This window comes from Hemitrygon akajei, chromosome 15 (genome assembly GCF_048418815.1).
Source record: "Hemitrygon akajei chromosome 15, sHemAka1.3, whole genome shotgun sequence".
NCBI classification, from domain to species: Eukaryota; Metazoa; Chordata; class Chondrichthyes; order Myliobatiformes; family Dasyatidae; genus Hemitrygon; species Hemitrygon akajei.
The window spans coordinates 63,511,434-63,530,069 of record NC_133138.1 but is presented as its reverse complement, the minus strand read 5'-3'; the positions used below and the strand labels follow the sequence as shown (position 1 = coordinate 63,530,069).

At 38.1% G+C, this 18,636-nt stretch overlaps 1 protein-coding gene across 2 annotated transcripts in view; it reads left to right on the top strand.

The window, feature by feature from the left end:
* Window positions 1-18,636, top strand: part of LOC140739411 (sideroflexin-1) — a 79,827-nt gene that overhangs the window by 44,679 nt on the left and 16,512 nt on the right. For both annotated transcript variants that reach the window (XM_073067693.1, XM_073067694.1), the window contains exons 4-9: window positions 466-564; window positions 821-896; window positions 5,079-5,164; window positions 9,563-9,690; window positions 12,856-12,905; window positions 17,978-18,027. In XM_073067693.1, the coding sequence (XP_072923794.1) occupies window positions 466-564; window positions 821-896; window positions 5,079-5,164; window positions 9,563-9,690; window positions 12,856-12,905; window positions 17,978-18,027 (489 nt within the window). The remainder of the gene's footprint in view (window positions 1-465; window positions 565-820; window positions 897-5,078; window positions 5,165-9,562; window positions 9,691-12,855; window positions 12,906-17,977; window positions 18,028-18,636) is intronic.

The window sequence follows — 18,636 nt, the reverse complement described above, 5'->3', positions numbered from 1 at the left end:
ACATAAAGTACCCTACAGATCTGGGAAGCTTTATGTACAATTTGCTGTCTCCATCAGTATATTTTCGTCTTTGCTGATTTTTGTTGTATCTAAACTAGAGTTGCACTACCTTATAGTCTCCTGTTTTCTATATATGTTCCCATCTTTCACTCCAACTTTTTTGAAGTTTTGATTATAAAACTCATTTTCTCAGAGTATTCTATTGTGATTTTTTCAGGCTTGAAGACATCCTGTCTCTGATTTAAGTCTTCTTCATTCCTGCTGCCTCCCAGAACCAAAGCCTTTGGCTATTCACATTGTATATCAAGCTTGCATCAATACTTAAACTTATTATAAATAGCTTAGAAAATATTGTAATCCTACTAAAATTGGTATCGAAAGATCTGCACTTGATAAGCTTCTAAACTGTGACAGTTACATTTACTGAATACAGTAATAAAACGTTTTCACCTAATTTGACTTCAGGACTACTCCAGCAGTGGTATTCTGGCAGTGGATTAATCAATCCTTTAATGCTATAGTGAACTATACGAACAGAAGTGGAGATGCGCCAATAACTATAAAGTAAGTGATAACTGCACTCAGATTTTCTTCAGTTTCAGTATTTACCAATATCCCAAGTTATTGCTTTGACTGATTAAAATTTTAAAAAAAGAAAAATGAGGTTCATACATATTTATAGGTAATTTCTTATGTAAAAACATATTAATTTATTACTGATGTTAAAAACTGTATTTTGTCACAGCTAATGCTGCTTAAGTTTTATTATTTTCAAAATCTTTAAATTTAGTTGTTATTTTAATTTTTCTTTCAATTACAGCCAGCTTGGTGCAGCCTATGTTTCTGCTACAACAGGTGCAGTAGCAACAGCTCTTGGCCTTAATTCACTAACTAAGGTATCACTAACTTGAATTCATGCATGTTTTATTCATTATTGAATATCGAAATGGTAGTGAACACTTTTTGTTGATTTTTTTTGTGAAGATACGATAAAGCACTACCCGAGGGGGTGGTGCTGGGCAGAGAATCCCTCAAAACTCTCATTGTCTTTTACCATCCATACTCTCACTTTTCTATGTTGCCCACCACTCTCTATATCCTTCTCATCTCTCCAGCTCAGCAAATGACTGGACATTTAATAATCTGGGCATTATTACCATCATCCTTAAGGAGAGTTGAAATAAATGAATAAAAGTTTTTACACTAATATTCAAAATTATAATACATTTTAAAGGGATAAATCACCCACTCAGAATATAAAAGCACTGGCTGCTGATCATATCTAATACGATCCTAGGTTCACTTGGTGGTCTTCTCTTCTCAAGCAGATCCTCTGGATCGAGGATGACTTGCTTCTGATCCAGTTCTGTTCATTCTGAAGTGGCTGATGAGGCCATTGTGGGTGCTACGGACTCTGCCACAGGTGGGGTAGGAGGTCTTGATGGTGCCGGAGGTTGATAGGTAGTTTGGGGTGTAACGCATTGTTTTGTTGTTCACATTCGGCTTCTGTATGTGGTCAGTGACTGAATCTCAAGTCCTTCATGAATTCATATTTTTGAATTTGAGCAGTGATGGACCAGGGATTTCCAGATATCAGTGGGACTGTTTCATTTTTCCAAGGAGCCTATGAGAACATAATTGAAACATTGACTCTCTCTACCCACATCATGTGCTGTGATAAAGATTGGAATACTTTGTCTATTTTGGGAGTCTGTCATTAGGTACACAATCAATGATCATTGGACTGACTTTACATAATCAAGTTCTGGAATTATTTTCCTGTAAGGTGACTGTGGCACTGATTCCCTTAAAGGTTTTCGAGACTAAAGATAACATCATTGCAGGGCTGCAGATTTTCTCTCAGGTGGGGTTGGAAGCACTTGCACATTGGGTGTTTAGCAGGTAATGTGCTCTTTCCTCCATTTATAATGGACTTTTGCTCCTATCACAGGAATTTGAAGCCCTATTATCCTTATACAACACCATTCTCCAATATCTCCAATTATTAAATTGTCCATCTTAACCCTCCAGAAAGTGTGGACCACTTTCTGTATCTTAAAAGCTGTTTCTCAGAAAAGGCAAACAGAGATGAAATTCATTATCATTTCCAATGTGCCAACAGAACCTAGGGCAACTGAGGAAAAAGGTGTATGAAGATCAAGATTTCAAGCAGAGTGCAAAATTCATAGTCTGCAAAACAGCAGCGATCCCTATGTTTCTGTGCCTTGGAGTCCTTGCACGAATAGCACGAATGCACACTAGAGATGTATCAATGATATTTCTGCAAAATCTTCTGAATCTACTGGCACAAGATCAGTGTCATCTCCCAAGCTAAAGTCCCAACTGTTGATCCCTAATAAACATTGAGTCATTTTTATGCAGTGTCATATGGATTAGATATCTGATACAGACACACAATTCCAAGATTGAAGATGTTCTCAAAGTCTCCTTGGAAACATGCAATATTCCCTTGGACTTTTGGGAATCACTAATTCATCACATTCAAAGTGGAGAAGGTGTAATCAGCATCACATTGAAAATTTCAAATGCAAAGATCAGGAGCACACAAAAGTTCAGTATATAAAGGAATGCAGCATTTCGCAAATTATGTACCTACCTGTTGCACGAGTACTAAATTCTGTGAGTCACAGTGAATCAGTCACCTCAGAACACACAGAATTCAAGTGTTGTTAATAAAGGACTACCTAAGTGTTCTAACAATAAATTAGAAGAATTTTGAGAGAACAATGTTGATGGTGTTCCTCTAGTGCTGTGAGATCCCTGCTTTCTAGAAACTGAAGGAATGGTAAGGTCCACTGTGGACGGAGCTTTGTGCCAGGTTTGTGGTCTTGATCTGTGCTGGTACACTGAAGACAATGGTGAATTAGTTTATAAATGTCTGCCTTTGTTCAGGGGTGACTCCACAGGTATGGGAAGTGGTCCAGGTTTTCCAATATCGTGTCATTAACTTGATGACTGAAGTTGGGGTGATCTTGAGTCTGAACTGGAAATTATGTTAATTCAACAACTTCCCCTTCGCCCTGCAGAATAGTTTTGCTTTAGTGGGAAGCTCGTATGATGCATGATGGACAATGTGCTCATTGTAAAGATGTAAGTTTCTCCTTGATAGATAGCACAGGCATGGGTAAGTTAACTGATTTAAAGTTCTGAAATCTTGTTGCAGAGGTTTGTAAATGGTCCTGTGCAGCTTATATGCAGGTCCTTATACAGCTATTAGAGAAAGCTGCTTTGTATTTCCCCATTTGCAATGACTTGAGTGCAAAAGACAGTGTTAAAACATTGAAACAATCTTCAGACTGAAGTGCTAAATGGGTATATTTCAGCCTCCACCTGGCACAGAATTCAGACTTTATGGGGTGATTGAAATAGACTAAAGATTTTGAAAAACAGCTGAAAATATCCATTTGTAATGAAGCCATACACTACAGTTCGTTTACCACTATCCAAGGTGTAGAAATGCAACTAAAATGTTGGAAGGTGTCCAACAATTGAAAAATAACTTGGATATGTTCTGTCCACAAAAGAAATACAAATGTTATATATCCAATTCACCCTCTCTCTTCCATCCCCATCAGCTAATTTCAGGAGGTAAAGAGACTTTCTTTGACATTAGTAAACATTCACTTGTGGTACCTAGGAGCCTCAGACAGTGAAGTGAAGTTATTAGAACTGGCAGAGCTACATCATCTTCGATGGGTGTTGTAGAAAGCACAAGGAGCAATTGGTGGTTATGATAGATACCTCATTTTATTCACAGGTTGTCATCACCTGAGGGTGATGTCCAGTGCTAAATGAACCAGCTGCTTCATTGTTGATCTTCCCTTCATGTCAGAAATAGGGCTGTTCACTAATGATTGCATTCACACATTCACAACATTAAACAGTTCCTACCTGCATACTGCGAAATCTAGACACTGGTGAGAATTGTAAATGACATATAAATGCCGGCCACCATATCAATTACAAAGGAATCTAGCTTCTCCCATTATTTTCAAAGGCATTGCTGTCACTGAATTTTGTCATGAAAATCTTGCTTGTCACTGAGTGAAAAACTTAACCAGACACATAAATGTTATGGTTATGGTTAAAGGATGGTTGTGGGATGATTACCAACTCCCAAAAACCTCTTCAGGTGAAATCCAAAAGCATTGTGGAAGTATCTCCACTTCTAAAGAAGGGCACTCCAATATCATTCCGACTTTGAACTAATCTAATAAAAACAGTCCGCTGTATTGGTTCCTACTCTAAATATTAAAAACAACAGCTGCTTTCACTTGCTCCCCCACCAGAATTCGGTGGCTGCAATAGTGCACTTCTTTACATCTCACAAGTCCATGACATTTGCTACCTTGATAGAAAGAACCAAAAGGTGCAATGGATTCTACCTTTGTCAAATTAACTTCCAAGATGCACTCTAGCCTGATTTGTGGAATTTTAAGATTGCAGTCTATCAGATTTTGAAAATTCAGAAACTGTGCACCACTGCTTTATGGGTGGTCAGTAAATATTGGCTATGCTATTGCTGACCTTTACTCTGGAAAGATTATGCTTGTCATGTCATATTTGCATTCTAACTACAAGTATCAATGCAAGAAACAATATTAGTGTCAAATCTATTCTGTTCCTTTAGTTCTTAGAATTGTTTAACTCTTAATGTGAGCATTTCAGATCTGGGTTAATTAGAACTAATGACATAATAGAAGGTTGTTGTGGCTTTGCAGTTTCAGATATTTAATTACTAAAATCTGACGATAGTTTGCATGATAGAATATTTAGTGCTACTGCACAGCAAGACTTAATGCAGTTCAGCCTTTCATCACTACCGTAAGAAAATAAAGATTTTCAGGGCTACGATTTATTTAGTAATTAATCTTTTAATGAGTAGTTTAAAAAAAACTGAGGAAAATTATTCAGAAGATGAAGATTTAGTTATTTAGTAACAATTATATGGGGTACTTTTGTAACATTTACTTAGATGTAATTATTAAAGATTTGGAATGATACCTCTGTAGATTTTCTTGTGAAAGAAATAATTAAAATCCTTTTATTCTATGCAGCGTGTGACACCTCTAATAGGACGCTTTGTTCCATTTGCTGCAGTAGCTGCTGCCAACTGTATAAACATTCCTTTGATGAGACAGAGGTAAGGTTTTCTATAGTTGTAAGCACAGATTTAAAAGTGAAATGATCCTGGTGGTGGCACAGCATAATGCATCATTATAGATGTTGGATCTGGTGATGTTATGATCCTGAGGTTCTTTGGAAGTCAAGAATTAGACATAATTCTGGTGTTATTCTAAGCTATTAGGCGTTATAAAAACAAACAAAGACAGGTAACAATAAGTTGTGGTCATTTCACATTTTAAAAATTAGCTCAGACTAAATGGATGAAGGACATACCATTGATAAGAGGTAACCCATGAAATAATCATGTCCAGTGGCATGACACAAGCTGCAGAGAAGCTTCTAGAAAAATATCAAATCAACGATATTACCGTAAGTTCCGGTGTATAAGCCAAGAATTTGACCCTAAATTTTGGTCCTAAAATTAGGGGGTTGGCTTACACAGAGGGTGCCAACTTTGGAAAAATGAATACATGGAAGACAGGTCGTATTTATTGGTTGTTTTTGAGTCAAATTCATTCCACTGTCAACTCATGAATTCTTTGAATGATTTGTTTAAACTCACATCTAGTGGCTGGAGCACAAACATCAAACCACTGGGGATGACTGCAATGTCTGTATTTTCAGCTTTTAGTGCTGCTTTTGTCTCACCTGACAAGTGCGCTTTGAACATGTCCCAGACAAGTAGTGACTTTTCTTTCCTGAAACCTTCGGGCCGTCGACGCCAGCAACCCGCTTCGTCCATCCAGCAGTGTTCTTGAACGTAACAACACCCTGCGGGAATTTTCTGAGCAATCTTTGTTTTTTGTCTCAACACAAGATCACGTCTATTCATAAATTGAGTGCACCATCTTCACATAGCTTTGAAATTTTCGCTGACCTCACAGTGTTTCTCGTCCCATTTCAACACTTGAACTCGAATCATTTCTCTGGTAACAATGTATCCAGACGATCGTTGGTGATTCACTTTTTCTTCCCGTTCTGGCCACTGGTATGTTTTCCTGTGATTTGCACATTTTGTCTTTGACATTTCCCTCAGTGTGCCCTCTGCCTTTCTCCACTCTCTCACTTGTTTCTCGTTTACACTAAACTTCTTAGCAACTGCAGAATTATTCGTTCCTTTAGCAAAATCAACAACCTTCAGCTTGAAGCCAGCATCATTATGCATTCGTTTTAATCTTTTGATCATGGTGGTCGCAAACTCAATACTGAATACACGTACTGATCCTGCTACCCCGTGTTATGTTTTAACGAGATTACGATGGTTTCACGGGAGTTACATTTCAGAGGATTCTTTTCCTTTGGAAACCTAATCCAAAACTTATCTCCCTGATTTATTTATTAAGAATTGGCTTATAATGCTCTACAATGCGTAGGCCTTTTTTTTTAGCAGGTACTGGTTCACAGAATTTCCAGGTTCCAGATCCAGCAAAACTGAGTACTGGCATGTGAGATCTTGTGATCTTTTCTGGTTAAATCAAAAACCTGTACAAAAGGGGTCAGCTTATACAAAGGTAACATGAGAAGTCACTTTTTTAGCCTTGAAAATGGGGGGTCTGCTTATACTCCAGGTTGGCTTATACACTGGAGTTTACGGTATTACTGAAACTTCACTGAATAATTCCACGTAAATAGTTGATTATATAGAAGTTTAAACAAGCATAGAGAAAGCTAACCTTAAAGAAGAATAACAATTTAGACTCTAATCCAACATGGTATTCAGTCCCAGCTTTGTTGCAGTGGTAGACATTTAACACAGGTGTTGCATTTCAATGAGATGTGGAGATATTTCTCTAGCCAGCGGATGGTGAATTTATGGAATTTATTACCACAGGCAGCTGTGGAGACCAGGTTGTTCGGTGTATTTAAGGCAGAGCTTGATAGGTTCTTGATTGGACATGGCATAAAAGGGTACAGGGAGAAGGCTGGGGAGTGGGACTGAGGAGGGGCAAGAAGGATCACCCATGATTGAATAGTGGAGCAGACTCGATGGGCTAAATGGCCAAATTCTGCTCCTATGTCTTAACAGTCTTATGGTCTAAGTTATCATGGACAGTTCCTCGACTTTTATAAGGAAATAGCAGAATAATGGGAGCTGAACAATTAACTCACCTTTTCATAATTTCGTGACTAGAGAAACAATGAAAAATAAAAGTTGAAGGAAATGACAGACATCTTTGATAGTGTAAAAGAATGCAAATGTTACAAAAGATTAGCTTTTGTAAATAAATAATAATCTATCATAGGCCTGTTCACTAGGAAGGAGGGATAGCCATGGAGGATCTTTTGTAATTAATGTTTGCCCTTTTAAGCCTCCCATTGTTGGCCATGCGAAGGAAGGGCAAAGTTTCAAACCTGTATTTTCCCTTTGTAAAATAAATACTTGCGTCCTGTTTATTGTGGAGCTTTATTTACCTTACAACTGGGAGAAAATATATTTTTCAGATGAATGTGATTTAAGGTACTGAAAGCACTTTTCAGTACCTTGTAATCATTGGTTGATTTACCAAAATCCATCTTGGCCACATACAGATTATGGGGTTTATTTTAAGCAATGATGTAAGTATAGTGTTGAGTAGTAAATTTTTGAAATCTAAATCATTAAAATTAAATATTTTTGAAAAGTTATGGAAGTTTATATAGGTTTTTATTGCTGAAAAATAAGCTATTTACAGTAAATAAAGATACGGGTAATACAGTGCGTTGATAAAGTATTCAGCCCCCACCCCCCAACCCTTTGTTCACATAAATAACTATTACAACCAGGGATATTGAACAATTTAACTGAGAATTTTTATTTGTGAATCCCATGCTCCATTTTTCACAGTAGAGCCAAAAAACAGGGAAAATTGTAAAGCATGAAAAGCTAAAAATTCAAAAACACAAGTATCAGCAGTTCAAAAGTATTCACCCCCTTTGCTCCATTCTTAGTTGAATCACATCTCACAACTATTACAGCCATTAGTCTTTTTGGATAAGTCTCTAATAGGTTTGCAATATGTGGTGGAGCATAATTGCTCAAGCTGTGCCAGGTTAGTTGGGGAGTGGCAGTGGACAGCAATCTCGAGGTCTTGCCAGAGGTGTTCAATTGGGTTAAAGTCAAGGACATCAATTTTCTTCATGTGAAGCCACTCTATATTTGCTCTAGCAGTGTGCTTCGGGTCATTGTCCTGCTGAAAGACTAACTTCTTCCCCAGTTTAAGCTCTGTGGCAGAGGCTAACAGGTTTTTATCCAGGATCTCTCCATATTTAGCAATGTTCATCTTCCCATCAGTCCTTACCAGGTTTCCAGCCCCGGCTGCTGAAAGGCATCCCCATGGCATGATGCTGCCTCCACCTTACTTTACAGTAGGGATGGTGTTATCTGGCTGACGTGCAGTATTAGGTTTACACCACATGTACCACTTAGCAATGAGGCCAAAAAGTTACACTTTAGTCTCATCTGGTTACAAGACCTTTTTCCATATCTTTGCAGTATCTTCTGAGTGATGCTTTGCAAAGTCTTTACGGGCAATGATAAATGCATGTGTTGTTTTTTTAGCCAGGGCTTCTTCCTTGCCACACTTCCATAAATACCCTTTATGTGCAAAGCCTTAGAGATGGTGGAGCCAGGAACTTTATCTCCAGTTGCAGCCACTGATTTCTGCAGCTCACTCAGAGTGAATTCTGGCATCGTAGTAGCCTCTCTTGACAAGGGCCATTGTTCTCTGGTGACTCAGTTTAGAGGGACAGCTTGACCAAGGCAGTGTGACTATGGTTTCATATTCTTTACACTTTTTCATGATGGACTACACTGGGCTCTGTGCCTTTAAGATGGTTTCATACCCTTCCCCAGATTTATGCTTTGCTATTATCATTACCCTTGTCTTGAATACTTTTTTTGTTTTAATTTTGGTTTGGTCTGTTGAAAATCTACCATACTGTTGGACCTTACAGGGAGAGGGTATATTTATTCTTATGAATTCATTGAAAACAAATTGGGTGAGTTGGTAAGGTGATAGAAAGTATTGTACCTGAGGAAAGTTAGTGTAGGAATTAAAAAGGGGATTTAATTTTTAGTAAGTTGTTGACAGGCTTTGGAATTTTTCTTTTGATTTGACATGATGCTCAATGTTCTTTTATATTAGCTCAAAAATTCTACTTCAATGTAATTTAAGTTTAGAAAATGAGAGTTAAATGTGAAAATAGTTGGGGGCTAAATACTTTTTCAAGGCACTGTAGCTTGAGAGCAGAGAAAAAGCACTTGAGTAAGCTTTCTTTATATTTGCACTATAGGTTCTTTAAAGATAAATGATAAACTTGCTACTATGGTGCAAAACAAAACAAAGCTCTCTTTTGGAGATAAATGCTGTTTTAAAGTTTGAAATACAAAGTCCGAACATTCTGGAAATTGCAGTAATCTATTTTTATTCCATAGAGAATTAAAACATGGAATACCAATAACAGATGAGAATGGTAACCGACTGGGAGAATCAACAAAAGCTGCTCAACAAGCTATCGTACAAGTAATCATCTCTAGGATTCTTATGGCTGCTCCTGGCATGGGTCAGTGGTACTAAAAGCAAATAATTTTAACAATCTGACTTATTGAGTTCTGGTCAACACATTTTTGTTTTTTTAATTATTATTAGTTATTTGCACACTGTGTTGTGGCCAAGAGAATACGTATTTATATTTAGTGTTATGGTTTGTTATTTGAAACATGCCTCACTTGCATTGTGAATAGACGTCACGGTAACTTAACCCACTGGTAAACGTGGATTAAGTGATGATTTGGAAGTTAGTGGTATAATTCTTTTCCAATAGTAGCAACATTTTAAGTTAATTTTTCAGTCTTGTTTGTTTTTTCTGGATTTCATATTTTCAAGTGTTGCTCACAATTATATTTAGTTGTCATTGATAGATTTAATATTTCCTAATGGCTTAACAGTACTATAATGAGCTGCAACTCAAGAGGTCAAGCTTTGTGTTTCTTTCAAACTCCAGTATATTCTTTTGTTATAGCTTAGTGATTCTGTTTGATAAACCAGTTTTAAAAATCTAATCTTGCATAAGAGTAAAATCTCTCAGTAGGGTCTATCCTCCATTATAACAACAAAGAATAACTTTTAAAATGGCAAAACATAATAAGGTACATCATGGAAGCATTATCAAACAAAGTTAACATTATGTACTTCTGGGTGATTTCCCAGAGATGCCTATAAATGAAAAATAAATAATGGTTTATCAGCGATCAGAATAAAGCATATAAACTAACAAAGTGATTGGTCAAGCGTTAGCAGAAACCATTGAGTCAATCACATCTCAGCCTCCAGCTGAACAAGGAATTAGGAAGGAAAGTTAATGAAATTCTAAATCTAAGCTTTTGAGAATTTATTTTAAAAAATGCAGTGCTAGTTATCTATCTTCCCATTGTATGCCTTGTGTTTCTTTCCAGATCTTAACCCTTTTCTGGAAAGTTTATTTTCCAATTGTACCACTGGATTTGCATAAAAATGAAGGACACAATTTAAGCATGAATTAGTTTCCATTAAAGTAAAAGTACAATTACTGATTCAAAGTAAATATTATTACGCAAGTACATGCTGTTTATGTCACGATATACTACTCTGACGTTCATTTTCTTTTGGACATTTGCAACAAATACAAAGAAACACATTAGAGTCAATGAAAACCTGCACGCAAAAATGATCAAACAACCCATCAACAAAATACAACAAATTGTGCAAATACAAAAGAGGAAAAACAAAATAATTAAGATAATTGAGAACATGAGATGTACAGTCTTTGAAAGTGAGTCCATAGATTGTGGAATCAGTTCCATGTTGGGATGCATGAAACTAACCCACTCTGGTTCATGAGCCTGATAGTTGAGGGGTAATAGTTGTTCATGAAATTGGTGGTGTGGGACCTAAGCCTCCTATACTTTCCTTCTTGATAGCAGCAGCGAAAAGATATCATGGCCCGACTGGTGGGAGTTGTTAATAATAAATGCAGTTTTCCTGTGATAGCTCTCTTTGTAGATGTATTTAATGGCGGGGAGTGCTTTACTTGTGATGGACTGGGCCATAACCCCTAATTTTTATAGGCTTTTTCATTCAAATGCATTGATGTTCCATACCAAGCCATGATGCATGCAGTCAGATACTCTCCACTGTGCATCTATAAAATTTTGTCAAAGGTTTTAGATGTCATGCCAAATCTTCACAATCTTCTAAGGAAGTAGAGGCACTGCCATGCTTTTTAAAATAATGGCACTTGGGTGCTGTGACCAATTTAGTACATTTAGTGTAGCGATTAGCACAATGCTATTACAACTCAGGACATCGTGGAGTTCAATTCTGGTGCCATTCCATGAGGAGTCTCTGCATGTCCATCCTGTGAAATGTGTGGGTTTTCCCAAGTGCTCCAGTTTCCTCCCACAGTCCAAAGATATACCGAGAATGTTAATTATTTACTTCCTGTTATACCGCTATTGTCTAGGGCAGCAATGAAGGTCCTCCATCTCTAGCGGTGTTCCTTCATCATGTCAGAGGCTTCCTCGTGATTTTCACTGCTGTAAATCATGCAAGTCCCAGGCGGAGACTCAGGAATACCATTGCACTCAGATGTAGAAGGTTTCTTCATGGCTGTTTCTGTAACAGCTTATTTTACCAGTCAGGGTTGTTAGCCCTGAGCTGAACCCCCAAATCTGGAGGACCGGTGGACCACTCTTAGTCTGTCCTCTACCACTGGCATGGTGATCATATCAAAAGCCAAACAATAGGGCCCTGATTCCAGCCAACATTACTCTCCTGGTCATTGAGGCACGCAAGCTTCCAAACCACAAGGTTGTGGTCCTCGTGGAGGGGATAGGTTAATTAGTCATTGTAAATTGCCCTGTGGTTAGATCAGGTTTGTTGAGATTGCTGGGGTGGCATGGCTCGAAAGGCCTACTCTGCACTGTATTGCTAAATAAAAATAATTAAAATAAGAGTTTGTAAATGTTCTGGATGACATCCTGAATCTTCACAGACATAAGAAATTAGAAGCACTATCATGCTTTCTTTGTAAAGTGCTGGACTCAGAACAGATCCTTTGAAATTATAATACCAAGGAATTTAAAGTTACTGACCCTCTCCACCTCTGATCTCCTGATGAGTATTGGCTCATGGTCTGTAGTCAATACTCAACTCTTTAGTTTTGCTGATGTTGAGAGGTTGATTCATCTTGATTCAGAATGTTGCCTCACGTGTACAGATTTACAAAGATAATTGGGAGAATGAAGAAACAAGTGGCCTAAATCTATACAGTTTTTAGATTTGCATTTGCTCATTGTTAGTGGTAATTTATCTACCCTTGGCAGTCTGCATATACAGTATCAACAAAATTCCTATCCTACCATAGTTTTGTGAGCTATTGTGATTCCGCCCATCCTAGTGGTTGGAATATGAGGGTTTAAATGCTTCCAGCTGGAAAACAAATGATATCCTGACCATACTATTACATTTTGTAAATACTTAACAGTTGTAAAATTCTACAAAATCTAATTATTTTATATTTAGCATGCCAAACAACTTGCTGCAAATGCCTCATACCATTTATATGCAACTATTTTGTTAATCTTAAATCCAGAATAAGATTGAATCATATTGTTGCTAAAACTTAAATGTTTGTTCTGTCTTAAACTGTGAACAATGTAGTGTATGGACTTTTTTTAATTATTTTTAGCTATCCCTCCATTTATAATGAATACATTGGAAAGGAAAGCCTTTTTAAAGGTATGTTTCTTTTGAAGTTGTCTTTACTATTACTTATCATTTTACAATGTTCATTGATATTCAGTTTGCTACTACTTTGAAAAAACAATCATTATGCAATACACGACTAGCTTTTTATTCTTGAGATGCATGAAGTATTTTATAGTGAATTGAAATCTTTAAAAAAGGTTTCATGTTATCCATCGTGTGTACAATGTAGATAAAACCATTTTGAAAATAAATTTAAAATTATTAGAACCTGGTCTATGAGCCTAGTTAAACCTAGAGTATGTAAATACCCAAATTCCAAATGAAAATGAGAAAGAAAGGATGTTTTACTAGCATGATGATATGCAATACAGTGGATTAAATTAATGTAATTGTAATTCTTGTTTTGCTTGACTCTAAATTGGTGGTCTTCCATCTGAAGGGAGAGATAAAAGTCCACATTTTATTGATACAGAAGATCAGGCTAAAAATATATGTTGAAGGAAAATCAAATCTGTGCACATTGACGTAGTTATACAGTCAGCTGGCAATGCACCATCTTAGACCATAAGATATAGGAGCAGAAGTAGGCCATTTGGTCCATTGAGTCTGTTCGGCCATTCAATAATGGGCTGATACAATTCTTCCAGTCATCCTGACTCCCCTGCCTTCTCTCCATACCCATTGATGCCCTGGCTAATCAATAACCTGTCTGTCTCAGTCTTAAATGCACCCAATGACTTGGCCTCCACAGCTGCCCATGCCAACAAATTCCACGGATTTACCACCCTCTGACTAAAGTAATTTCTCCACATTTCAGTTCTAAATGGACGTCCTTCAATGCTGAAACTGTGCCCTCTTGTCCTAGAATCTCCTACCATGGGAAATAACTTTGCCATATCTAATCTGATCAGGCCTTTTAACATTCGGAATGTTTCTCTGAGATCCCCCCTCATTCTCCTGAACTCCAGGGAATACAGCCCAAGAGCTGCCAGGCGTTCCTCATACGGTAACCCTTTCATTCCTGGAATCATTCTCGTGAATCTTCTCTGAACCCTCTCCAATGTCAGTATATCCTTTCTAAAATAAGGAACCCAAAACTGCATGCAAGACTCCATGTGGTCTCACGACTGCCTTATAGAGCCTCAACATCACATCCCTGCTCTTATGTTCTATACCTCTAGAAATGAATGCCAACATTGCATTTGCCTTCTTCACCACTGACTCAACCTGGAGGTTAACCTTTAGTGTATCTTGTACAAGGATTCCCAAGTCCCTTTGCACCTCTGCATTTTGAATTCTCTCCCTATCTAAATAATAGTCTGCGTGTTTATTTCTTCCACCAAAGTGCATGACCATACACTTTCCAACATTGTATTTCATTTGCCACTTCTTTGCCCATTCCCCTAAACTATCTAAGTCTCTCTGCAGGCTCCCTGTTTCCTGAACACTACCCACTCCTCCACCTATCTTTGTATCATGGGCAAATTTAGCCACAAATCCATTAATACCATAGTCCAAATCATTGACATACATCATAAAAAGCAGCGGTCCCAACACTGTCCCCTGTGGAACTCCACTGGCAACCGGCAGCCAGCCAGAATAGGATCCTTTTATTCCCACTCTCTGTTTTCTTCTGACCAGCCAATGCTCCACCCATGCTAGTAACTTCCCTGTAATTCCATGGGATCTTATCATACTAAGCAGCCTCATGTGCGGCACCTTGTCAAAGGCCTTCTGAAAATCCAAGTACACCACGTCTACTGCATCTCCTTTGTCTACCCTACTTGTAGTTTCCTCGAAGAATTACAGTAGGTTTGTCAGGTAGGATTTTCTTTTCGGGAACTATGCTGGCTTTGGCCTATCTTGTCAGGTGCCTCCAGGTACTCCATGATCTTATCCCTATCAATCAATTCCAACAACTTCACAACCACTGATGTCAGGCTGACAGGTCTATAGTTTCCTTTCTGCTGCCTCCCACCCTTCTTAAATAGCAGAGTAACATTTGCAATTTTCTAGTCATCCTGTACAATGTCAAAATCTTATCGATTCATGAAAGATCATCATTAATCCCTCCTCAATCTCTCCAGCTACTTGCTTCAGCACCCGGGGTGCATTCCATCAGGCCCAGGAGATTGTCCACCTTCAGACCATTAAGCTTCCTGAGCACCTTCTCAGTTGTAATTTCCACTGCACTAACTTCACTTCACTGACACTCTTGAATGTCTGGTATACTGTAGACGTCTTCCACTCTGAGAACTGATGCAATATATGCATTCAGTTCCTCTGCCATCTCTGCATCTCTCATTACAATATCTCCAGCGTCATTTTCTGTTGGTCCTATATCTACTCTCGACTCTCTTTTACCCTTTATATACTTCAAAAAGCTTTTAGTATCTTCTTAGATATTGGTCACCAACTTCCTTTCATAATTTATCTTTTCCTTCCTAATGACCTTCTTAGTTTTGTTCTGCAAGTTTTTAAAAGCTTCCCAGTCCTCTGTCTTCCCACTAGCTCTGGCTTCCTTGCATGCCCTCTCTTTTGTTTTTACTTTGGCTCTGACTTCATTGGTCAGCCACAGTAGTGTCCTTCTTCCCTTTAGAAAATTTCTTCTTATTTGGAATATATCCGTCTTGCACTTCCCTCATTTTTCACAGTAACTCCAGCCATTGCTGCTCTGCTGTCCTTCCTGCAAATGTCCCTTTCCAGTCAACCTCGGCCACTTCCCCTCTCATGCCATTGCAATTTCCTTTGTTCCACTGAAATACCGATGCATTGGATTTTATTTTTTCCCTCTCAGATTTCAGTGTAAACTTGATCATTTTGTGATCACTGTTCCCTAAGTGTTCCTTAACCTTAAGCTTTCTTATCACCTTCAGATCATTGCACAACAGCCGATCCCCTGGTGGGCTCAACAACAAGCTGTTCTAAAAAGCCATCCCTCAGACATTCCACAAATTCTCTTTTTCTAGAGGTCCAGTACTGACCTGGCTTTCCCAATCCACTTTCATGTTAAAATCCCCAACGATTATCATGACATTGCCTTTTTGACACACCTTTTCTATCTCCTGCTGTAATTTGTAATCCACAACCCAGCTGCTGTTTGGATACCTGTATACAACTGCCATTAGGGTCCTTTTACCCTTGCCATTCCTTACCTCAACCCATAGAGACTCTACACCTTCCACTATGTCATCTCTTTTCAACAATTTAATATTATTTCTTATACACAGAGCCACACCACCCCCCTGCCTACTAACCTATCTTTCAGAAACACCATATATCCTTGGACGCTTAGCTCCCAATGGCAGCCATCCTTTAGCCAAGTTTCAGAGATGGCCACAATGTCATATTTGCCAATCTGTAGCTGAATTTCAACATTGTCCATTCTATTCCTTAAGCTGTGTGCATTCAAATATAACACTTTCAGTCCAGTATTTGTTGCTTTCTGTTTTAACTGCACCACGCCTCTATTGCCCCGTAACTCATGCCACTGGCTGTGATTAAGCCTCATCTCCAACCTGTTCTTTCTATAATTTCTGTTGCACACTATCTTTGATTTATTGGCAACACGAGTGAATCTGCAGATGCTGGAAATAAATAAAAACACAAAATGCTGGCAGAACTCAGCAGGCCAGACAGCATCTATGGGAGGAGGTAGTGACGACGTTTCGGGCTGAAACCCTTCATCAGAAGGGTCCTGATGAAGGGTCTCTCAATCACGCATTAATATGACTGATTATGCTATTCTTGCGTTCATTAGCACATGGCACAGGCAACAATCCTGAGATTGCTATCCTGGAGGTCCTGCTTTTCAGTTTCCTACCTAACTCCCTGAATTTTCTCTTGAGGACCTCCTCCCTTTTTCTACCTATGTCATTGGTACCAACGTGTACCAAGACTTCTGGCTGTTCACCCTCTCCGTTAAGAATACTCTGCACCCGATCCGAGACATCCCGAACCCTGACACCTGGGAGGCAGCACACCATGCGGGTATCTCTATCAGGCTGATGGAACCTCCTGTCTGTTCCCCCTCACTATGGAATCCCCTATGATTACCGCATTCCTCATCTTCCTCTTTCACTTCTGCACCACGGAACCAGGCTCAGTGCCAGAAACCCAATCAGGTCATTCCCCTGAACTGCATCCAAAACGAGATCATTACTGAAGGGGCTGGCCACAGGGTTCTCTCTACTATCTGAGCTCTTCCCTTCGCTTCCCTGACCATTAGCTTTCGCTGAAGCCTGAATGAGTCAAAGCCTCTCACCACTGGCCTACTCCTGACAATGGCCACTCCTTTTATCCCTTCTGTACTTTTATTTAGTTTGTCGAGTTCAGTTGCCACTGCTGATAGGCCCCACACAATGGCCTAACACCCGCGAAGCTCTCGTTTTCTTTGGAGAAAGCATATCAAGAAGCAAAATAATGACTCCGTGATGCAGAGAGCATGTTTCATGGTAATTGAGAAATGTGGCTACATCTCAATGACGCAGACCTAGCTTGTTAGAAAATGGATGATTTTTCAATTTAAAAATATAATTATTTGAAGCAATTAATTTTTCTGTTGTTTTTACCTTCTAAAATTATTTTCCAGCCATTAGAATATTTATTGTCAAAGCCAAAATGATTATGCTTCACTTAGCCTGCATATGAGAAAGCCAAGGAAAGCATATTCTTTTGATTTCCATTTTTTTAATTTTGTAAAAATCTTTTCCAAGTATTGAAATGCACAAGAAACAGATTTTATTAGTCAGCCCATTTGTGTAAATATTTACACACATACTGAGAATGAAATAAGGACCTATAATCATACTTGAAAGAAACAACAGTTTGCTCAGTGTGGGGGAGAACACAAGGAAGAAAAAGATAGATTAAGCATTTCAGAAAACCTTTCCCTTTGGCTGCAGTGGTATATTTACAATATTGTTTTAACTGACCAGTTAATTCAAAAGTTATCTTAACAGTAATAATTTTATGCTTTCTCTTTTTGATTCTACAGTATGTCAACAATCCAAAAGTTAGCAACCTTGTTCTTCTATTATTGATAATTAAATGGATTTGCAGACCGAATATTTATAAGATTTTTGTTTCTTTCATTTTTGTAGCGATTCCCCTGGATGAGTGCACCAATTCAAGTGGGTTTGGTAGGAATCTGGTGAGTAGAAGAATCTTAAAATCTCCCTCTTTTATATATCTAACCATATTAGTTCTAAATTGAAGGCAGATAAAGACCAACCTTTCCAATTAGTAGTTTTTAATAGAACATTTCCATTTTACATGGCTCATCACCAATCTAAATGAAAATAAATTTTGAACAATAAGTTTTGTATTAAGTTCAAGTAAATTTCATTATTGAAGTACCTGTATGTCACCATATACAACCCAGAGATTTATTTTCCTGCGGGCATACTAAACAAATCTATAGAATATAGCAATTTTGAAGTGAGTCTTCCAGTTTGCTCCATTGCCCAGTCTTGCTGGGATTTCCCGGCGTAATGCTTTTGAATCACTTCCTGGATTCTATGTCTAGGATCCTGTTAGTTTTAAGGAGAATTATAGGGTAACAATTTTGCTTTAGTTTGTTGTTGTTAATACTTTTTAAATAACCTAAAATTCATTTCATATTTTAATAATTCTTGTGTTTCTAGATCAAAGATGAAAAGACTATTGAGAGCAATAACAAATTTTACAACCAACAACACCCCATCCATCAGCTTTCCAACAGTCATATTCCTGTTAGGAGGGTATGATGGCAGGTGTTGTG